The sequence below is a fragment of the Copadichromis virginalis genome, linkage group LG19, assembly GCF_057382275.1.
Source record: "Copadichromis virginalis isolate Kocher_CV1m ecotype Utaka linkage group LG19, C_Virginalis_male_GT1.1, whole genome shotgun sequence".
NCBI lineage: Eukaryota > Metazoa > Chordata > Actinopteri > Cichliformes > Cichlidae > Copadichromis > Copadichromis virginalis.
In genome coordinates, this window is record NC_140636.1 from 34,335,147 (window position 1) to 34,343,754 (window position 8,608).

At 43.8% G+C, this 8,608-nt stretch overlaps 1 protein-coding gene across 2 annotated transcripts in view; it reads left to right on the forward strand.

The window, feature by feature from the left end:
- esrrb (estrogen-related receptor beta) overlaps positions 1–8,179 on the forward strand; it is a 43,763-nt gene extending 35,584 nt beyond the window's left edge. For both annotated transcript variants that reach the window (XM_085441303.1, XM_085441305.1), the window contains exons 7-8: positions 1,743–2,012; positions 4,902–8,179. In XM_085441303.1, coding sequence (XP_085297429.1) covers positions 1,743–2,012; positions 4,902–5,146 — 515 coding nt within the window. In that variant the 3' untranslated portion in view covers positions 5,147–8,179. The remainder of the gene's footprint in view (positions 1–1,742; positions 2,013–4,901) is intronic.
- Positions 8,180–8,608: the final 429 nt, after the last annotated feature.

Sequence of the window (8,608 nt, forward strand, 5' to 3'; positions counted from 1 at the left end):
CACGTATGCAGACAAGGAAATAACACAACAAAGAGTTTTAAGATGCTGTCTGGATATGTGTGTAATGGCACAGGCCTTTTTAAAATATGGCTTATTGCCTTCACTGATAATAGTAAAGTGTTGTGAGTGCTTCTGGCAGTTTGAATTGTTGGGTCTAATTTGGACTCTTCAGAGACAACCTCTGACCAGTCCAGCAGGGCACTGGTACCTTTCAGTTAGCACTCTATTTTACTGACTATTGATTCCCCTTCAAAATGTGAAGGCCCTCACATTCTGATCACAATCTGTTAATTAATGTATCCTCCAGCTCTTCCCCTGCAGTGGTCATCACCACGATAAGGGAAATTGAACACTCGGGTACTTCTCTCCCCAGCTCTTCTTTTCCGCCCGTCTCCCTCGCTCGCTCTCATCGTCCCGTTTCTTTTTCGCATTCTCTGACGCTTCCTCATTATGTCTCTTATTCTTCTTAAGCTGCATGCGTGCGTGTGTGCGTGCGTGTCTATGCGTTTATGTTGTCCTGGCAGAAAGAGATAAACATCAGGTTGGTGGCTGCACCCTAGTAAGATCATTTATATTTAAGAGAAAATGTGGAATGCGGGTGCAGTGAGCGCTCTGGTCAATACTGTAATCTATCGCCCTTAAATCACACAACGGCTACGCAAGTGTGGCAACAGCAAACTTGTAAAAGCAATCTTATTAATCGGGGGTGGAGCCGAAGAGCCTAATATGCTGTCAGAATGAGGCGCCTGCAGGAACGCTGTGCAGGAGGAGGGGAGGTGGGAGATTGGGGGGAATGAATATGGGGAGTGTTGGGGGATGTCATGCGGTTTATTGACAGCTAAAGGGAGCTACGAAGGGGAAAAGGGACGAGACGATTCCTCTCTGGCTCTCTTTTTTTTTGCTCTTATTAATTTGTTTGAATTTCTCACGGCTCATCTTTCAGGGATCTCACACTTTGTTTGATTTAATGTTCTATTCTGAGCATATGTCGTGGCGTTGGGGTAGAAAGAGACGGAGGTGTATTGTCCTCGTGCCGATTTCAGCTTTATTCTACTGCTGTCGAAGAGTTTGGCCCTGGGTTTAAGCAGGCCTTTGGGCATGACTTGCACCATGTGACCCCGGCTTCGTTTGTGTCTCTTGATGTGCGTCGTTTTACGTTTATGCATTCATGTGCATACATGTAGATGCCTTTATCTGAATATGCATGCATGTCTGTTTTCTTGCACTTCCGTGGATGTGTGTGTGTGTGCATTCCCTCATCACCTCCTCTTGTTACACAGTGCGTGTCATGTCCTCAACCCCTCCAATGAGGATGTGTCTTGGTGCTAATCCCCCCTCACACCAATACAAGAGTGACAGGATACAAGGGGTAACCACATGGCTTTGTGTATCCCGGACCTTTGCACCGATTTACTGTCCTCACTTACACTAAAGCCCACTCAAGTGCTCTGACACCAGCTTCAAAGAGGACCTTGCACTGTGCATTTGAAATTAAAGACCACTCGCTAACATGTGCATGTACATGTGTATTTGTTTTACTGATCGCGTCTCCGACATCCTACGGTTTTAGCTTTCTTTCCCTCTAATAAAGAAGATTTTTTCTAAATCGTGGAAGAGATAAAATTACGTACATCACATAATTGCTCTTTTTTTGTCCTTTTCTTTAACATTTGACTAGAAATATAAGCTTGCAGATTGTGCTCAGGCTCTCTCGCTCAACTTCCCCTTCTCTTCCTGCCCAGGCTTTTCTACTCTCTCTCTGGGAGACCAGATGAGTCTGCTGCAGAGCGCCTGGATGGAGATCCTCATCCTCAGCATCGTGTTCCGCTCGTTGCCGTACGAAGACGAGCTGGTGTACGCCGAGGACTACATCATGGATGAGGAGCACTCGCGGCTGACGGGCCTGCTCGACCTCTACGTGTCCATCCTGCAGCTGGTCCGCAAATACAAGAAGCTCAAAGTGGAGAAGGAGGAGTTTGTAACCCTCAAAGCCATTGCTCTTGCCAACTCAGGTGGGTTATCTTCAGCACAGTGACGCATCATATATGACACGGAGTGCGCTTGAGTTTTTATTGAAATACATTTTATTTTATACTAATGTAGACTAAAAGAGAATCCTCAAAAGAGTTAAATTACAATATAAATAAAATTGGAGTTTTTAATAATTTGATTTAAAAATTTTGGGGAAACCAAATATATAATTTTTTAAAACTAATTTTTTTTTTTATCCAACATTTCCTCTATTTTTGTTTAAAAAAAATCACCTTTCTTTAGTTTAATCACTTATTTAAAAACGATTGTAAAATAAAAGCCATGTCTGTAATTAAAATATTTTGTTGCATTTTGTTTAAAAAGTGTAAATATGCAAATTTGACATACAACAACTAATGAACCATACAGTAATAAGAAGCAATGAAATTTTAAGCTTTTAATTCACCTGAATTAAAACAAATGAATACACGCACACTATCCTAAAAAGGACACAATCTCTGGGCTTAAACAAAAGTGAAGGTTTAAAAATATTCTTGAAAAAAATCCTCATGGGCATTACTCACTCAGGACATTTTACTTTTTCCCGACTGGACCTCTGAGGAATGCACACTAGTCAGTGTAATATGGGTTTTGTCTAACACAGTTTCAGAAATGACATTTCTTAGTTTTTCATGAGTTTTTCAGTGTAACCTTTAGTTTGGAGCGTGAGATGGAGAGATGGAGAGAAGATAAGGCCAGTGTACGAGAAAGAGGGACGGAGGGAGTTTTTTTTTTTTTTTAATTGAACACCTTCAATGTTGTGGTATTTCTCCAGCGCTCCCTCTCCCTCCTCTTTCTCCATCTCCATAACAGTAGCTGCAGGGCACGGCAGCCACGGGAGATAAATTTAGCATTTCATTAGGAGCGCAGGGGGCTGTCAATAAAATGTGTTAAGTCAAATGGAATGAGTATCAGGGCGTGATGGGGCTCGTTTGTTCCAGTGCGAAGCCGGCACGCCGCTATTGACAGGCGCCTTTTTGAGGAGTCCTCCTCTGATCAATCCACGCCTGGGTCACCGGGCCAGTTTTTCCCTTGTTTTGTCCGGGACTGAAAAACGAAAATGCTGATGCTTGGACTTTGCTTTCAGATAACAGAGCGTTGGTAGGGAGGTGAGGTGAGAGGAGGAAGGAGAGATGGGAGGAGGGGGAGGCGGAGGGTGTCCAGAACGTTAGAACAAGGTCTCTGGGAGATCACTCTCCCGGGAGCCCCTCTGTCTGACAGCTGTGAAAATTCATAGCAATTGATTTTGTAATTAGCAGTTTATCAATCGGATCGACGTGGGCTCACTGATGGATTGCGAGGAAATTGTTTCTTCAAAGTTGTTGTTTTCTTTTTTACATTTTAGTCAGCCCCCTCCTCCAGTGTTTGTAAGCTGCTCGCTTTCTCTCGTGCCCCATTTTCTTTCCCATTTGTCGAGATGTCTCCATCCCTGTTTTTATTTTCTCTTCTTCTCACTCTTTCGACAAAACCTTCCTTTAAAGCGCAGCGCCAGTCAGGTCGGTTGTTAGAGTGTGCGCATGCCTTTGCTGCTGAGAAACTAGAAAGGAAAAAGAAAAGAAAAAAAAATTGGTTTGATTTGTAAAAATGCAGCCTGTGTGAAAAGAACAAGAGATAATTATGTCACACCACATCCTCATCGGAGTCTTTTGTTCTTCCATCCCCTCCCTCCTTCACCCCCCCTCCTTTTCCCACATTCACTTTACAAAACGACCTACTTCATTTTACCACTGTGGATTTGAAAACCGTCCGGGTGAGAAATGTCTCAAGGTCTTGGGAATACAGTTGTTCCAGTCAATGAATTTGGGGCGAAGCCTGAAATCTGTTTTGCCTTTTATTGTCCCGTGTGGTAAAATATGCGCCGCCAAGGTGAGTCGAGTCAGGCAGCCAATGACATGCTGCCTCCTGAGTGCCAGATGCCAGTTAACCAGTGAAAGAAAGGGCGACCCCTAGACTGTCCCTGAGAGAGGTGGGAGCAGAAAAAGGCGAAAGTGAGAGGGGAGTACGGTAACACCATGTACAAGAGGATCGCTTGAAAAACAGTGGCACTGTAGCGAAACGTTATAGGAGCGAAGAACACCGGAGGGAAGCCAGACTGAAACTGCAGACAGCTCTAAAAAGAAATGCCAGGAGGTGAGGTGGGAGAGATTTGGACTATCTGAAGCTGAGAGAGAAAGTGAGAGAGTCATATTTTAGCTGTTTGCAGGAGAATGTAGTGAAGTGGACACTTTTCGATAATACAGCGCAAACTCGTGGAGAAATGTCCACATTCATCGCTTTCGCATCCGTTTTGCAGGAGACAGTATCAAAAGGAAGTGTTGCATTCATCTCACGTTTGTTTATGGTGTCCAATTCTCTAATGGAGCTCCCTTTTTTTCCTTTGTTTTTTTTGGAAAACACTCTGTCCTTTGGAACAGTCAGGTGTTTAATGTGTACTCACTCAGCAAAGATTGGATGCTATTCATGCTATTGTTACTGGAGGATAACATTGATTTTCAGTCCCACTGGTCAAGGGCCATATCAATACCCTACCCAATCCACCAAAGAATAAATATATAAATAAAACAAAGCAGATGTTGTTGTTGTGTGTGTGTGTTTTCTTTTTTTATGATCTATTCTTTATCTTGTCAGGGTGTGAGTTATACTGATAATGTGTTCCTAACCTTGCTGCAACTGACCGAGCAGTTAAGATCACTCATGAGATTTTATTTTGTTTTAGAAGACTCTATTTCCCATGACTGCTGTTACATTACCACCGTCTAGAAGAGCAAACTGTATTTCTTACAATTTCCCTTTTCCCTCTTCGTCTCAAATGTAAAAAATCCATCATATTCATGCTCTTTTTTTTTCTTTCTCTCCTTTTTTTTTGTCAGACTCCATGCACATAGAGGACATGGAGGCAGTCCAGAAGCTTCAGGACGCGCTCCACGAGGCCCTGCAGGACTATGAGAGCAGCCAGCATCAGGAGGATCCACGACGGGCTGGCAAACTGCTCATGACCCTGCCCCTGCTGAGGCAGACAGCCACAAAGGCTGTGCAGCACTTTTACAGCATCAAAGTGCAGGGCAAGGTGCCCATGCACAAACTCTTCCTGGAGATGCTGGAAGCCAAGGTCTGATCGGAGGGTGGCTGATTGGCTGCGGCAACAGAAAGTGACTTGAACCAAGGCTGAGGGTTCTCAGGAGAGAGGGAGACACCCCTGCTGAATCTGCTAGGCAGGATGGAGACTGACCTCTCTCACTCCTCCTCTTCCTGGAACCCCGGGACACAAAAAGAAAAAAAAAGGGAAAAAAAGAGCAAATGCAAAACTTGGTTATTAGTATAAATATAAAATGATGCAGATTAATTTAAAATATATAAGAAATACTATGTACAGTAATAATTTTTTTTGTTAATTAACTGTCAGTTGTCATGCTGTATATGAAGAAGGACCCTTCTGCCGCTCAGCATCTGGCAACTACTTCAGCAAGTAGTTGCCAGATCTTGATAACAAGACTTTTTTTTTTTTCAGAAAATTTAAAGTTCCAAAAAAATAAAAAAAAAACGTTCTGAAGAGGTGTCAACCATCATAAACACACCTACTTGTCTAACAGCTGATTTTCTTTTTTGTGGTCTGGAATATAATATTTGTAAATATTTATTATTTGAAAGACTGAGTGTACAGTTCAAAGTCTGGTGAACTTGGTGGCCATTTTCTCTTGTTCTTCTTCTAATGGGGGGGAAAAGAATGAAAGTGGTTACTTATATGTGAACTCTTATCAGTTTAAATGTCCTTGGATATACCTCTCCAGAGCATTATGCCGTGTGATCGTCGTGGATCTATGCTCAGACTGGAAGACTCGCTGGTCCCATGTTTAACCAAACTAGCGTAGGCAGGTACAATAGTCAGTTGTTCCTATTCTGTAGTAACTCAGCAATAAAGCGAGCCATTGGGGAGCCAAGCTTCAGATCCTATCTTTTGTGCGCTTTTCAGTGCTGCTGTTACTAAAAGACCATATTTGCATAGCCCCGTCTCAGCGGTGGAACACGCCGCTGTACCTCGGTTAACCACCGTTTCTCCTTCTCCAAAGCGGTTTGTGTTGCTGCTGCTCGTGCAAGCCAATGAACCCCAGACTGAACCTCAGATTTGGTCATTGTTTGAGCCTTTGAAAATTGCCTCTTTACATGCAAATGGATGACCTGATTCAGGCTAGGCGAAAGTTAATCAGCGGGTTTTGGTGTGGCAGTATCAAAGGATTTATGCCGAGTGGCAGAGGTCCAGGAGATTCCGTGTTCAAACAATCAGAGGCCCATATGTCAACCACTCTATTTTGGTCTCCTTTAAGCCTGTGGCAGAGTCATCCCACACACTGGGAGCAAGGTGCCCAGCATCTGCTCTCACCATTTTAGACGCCTCCTGTCTTTTAATAGCTGCGCCTGCATTTATAGGACTTCGACGAAACAGAGGTAAATGGCAGGTGCAGAGATGCGGTTGTGGCGTTTCACACTGGGTTTATTTTTAAGCCAGCAGGAGGTTGTTGTGTGCGCAGTGTCGCACCACGATAGACACGTGGAGCACTTCTTCTTGACCTCGCGTTGACACCACGGCCAGCAGCACCCCTCCCGCCGGACGAGAGGCAGGTAGACGTCAGTGAGAAAGACATCGGGGTGCTCAAGTATGTACCTGTGAATAGCTATGCAAGAAATAGAGGGTCAGTATGCTACAACGGGTAGCAGCAGCCCATCATTGTGTCAGTGCAAGGTGTGGACTCTGGTGGGAGAGAGATCCCCCACCCCCACTGTGTTTAGCTGTAGGTCCATTGTGCTGGGTGTGAGTAACACTGTAGTCCAGTCCACTGGAGTCATGCCACTGGTCTTCGTGTGAGAGGGAACGTGTTGAAGGGGGAATGCTTAGACTGCTGAAGGATTTTATGTGATGTGATAAATTGTGGCGCTGTCACAACAATATGATACCGCGATCAAAGGAATCCCTGACATCGCAGGAGGGTAGAGTTGCCGCCACGCTTGTGATATCAGTGTTTAACACTGATCCAGCCGCCGCCATGACGGTTTTTTTTAAGTAGCAGTCTGATTGGCCGTGCATCCAAGGTTGACCGCCCACTCCCTCTCCAAATTTTCCCGCCCAATTCCAAAACCTGAGTTAGCCGCCATCGAGTAAACGAGCTCCGCTGTAAAGGGTGACATTACCAACTTGACTTGTTTTAACTGTTGTGCAATACAACAGGGACCAATTCTGACTGAAACCATGCTAAAAGCATGCTTTTACTTAGGTTTTGGAGAATTTGTAAGCGATCAAGTGACATATTCTAAATCCGTCTAATCAGTAACATGTATCCTGTATATCAGAACTGTATTTGATTTGCTCCACTGATGACTTTTGTGCTTGTTTCAGTGAAAGCGCGGCATTAATGAAAGCATCTGCAGAAAATCTCGACAAATAGAAATTTGTAGTGGCCTAAGATGATCAGCCATAAGAAACTCGATTCGATTTTTTTTCTTCACCTTGCAATATGACACTATGTTAAGGAAAAGACAACATGTCTTACATTAGAAGCTGTGTCTAAGTGTGTAAATATATCAGCGTCAATACAGTAGGTTGCCGAAATACCACTTTAAAAAAAAGAAGTATGCAGCGCCCTGCTGACTACTACCTCATTATCATTTTGTCAATATTTCTCTGATTCAGCACTTTCTGGTCTTTATCATCCTCACGTCTGTGACACACCTGAGCCATCCATGTTTTTATCAAAGACTTCTTCTCTCCCACAGTGCTCCTGCCAAAACATTTGTAGTTGTACATCTCCTCCTCCCCGTCATTCTTCATAGATCTCTTTGTAAAGGTAAAGCATGCGTTCACATCGACCATACGACTTGGCCGTCAGTGGGCATGACCCCCACGCTTTGGTTACTAAGCAAGTGTGTGTTTATATGAACATCAGTTTGTCAGAATTGGTCCCTCGATGATGAAACTGCAGACAGGAGCAGGTGACTGATTTGCTGCTTCTGCGCTGTGAGTATTTATGATGTGAAATATATCATTTGGCGATGGTGTACATTGATATCTCTGATCGTTGAAATCACCAATATCTGTGTAACTTTTATGTTTTGATTTTCAAAAAGGTAAAGGATCAATGAATTAAATACTCACCGACCTCTGTGATTATTTTGTGTTCTGGCTTAAAAAGTCTGTCGAGTAAAACTTTGAAGGAAATTTCACATGGATGGTAATGTTTAAGGGTGACAGTTTTTTACAGGGGTTTTTTGTGTGTGTGTTCGCAGCACTGACGCTGTTGTGTATCTACTTAATTCAGTGTAGCAACTTCTCCTAACCTTGTCCTCTGCTTGGTGTAAATACCCCCTTTCCACACACACACACATTGAGAGCGAGTTCGGCGATGGGACAAAACAAAGAGCACACAGGAGCTCCCAGAAGACCAGAGATTGGTGGCAGTAAGTGAGGCAAGCCAGTGAGAGATTCACGCAGGCCACCCAACCATCCAGTAATCAACCGCAGCCTCTGCAGGGCCAGGAACTGTTGAAAATGGATCCGTCACAGGAAACAGGCAGACAGACATGTTAA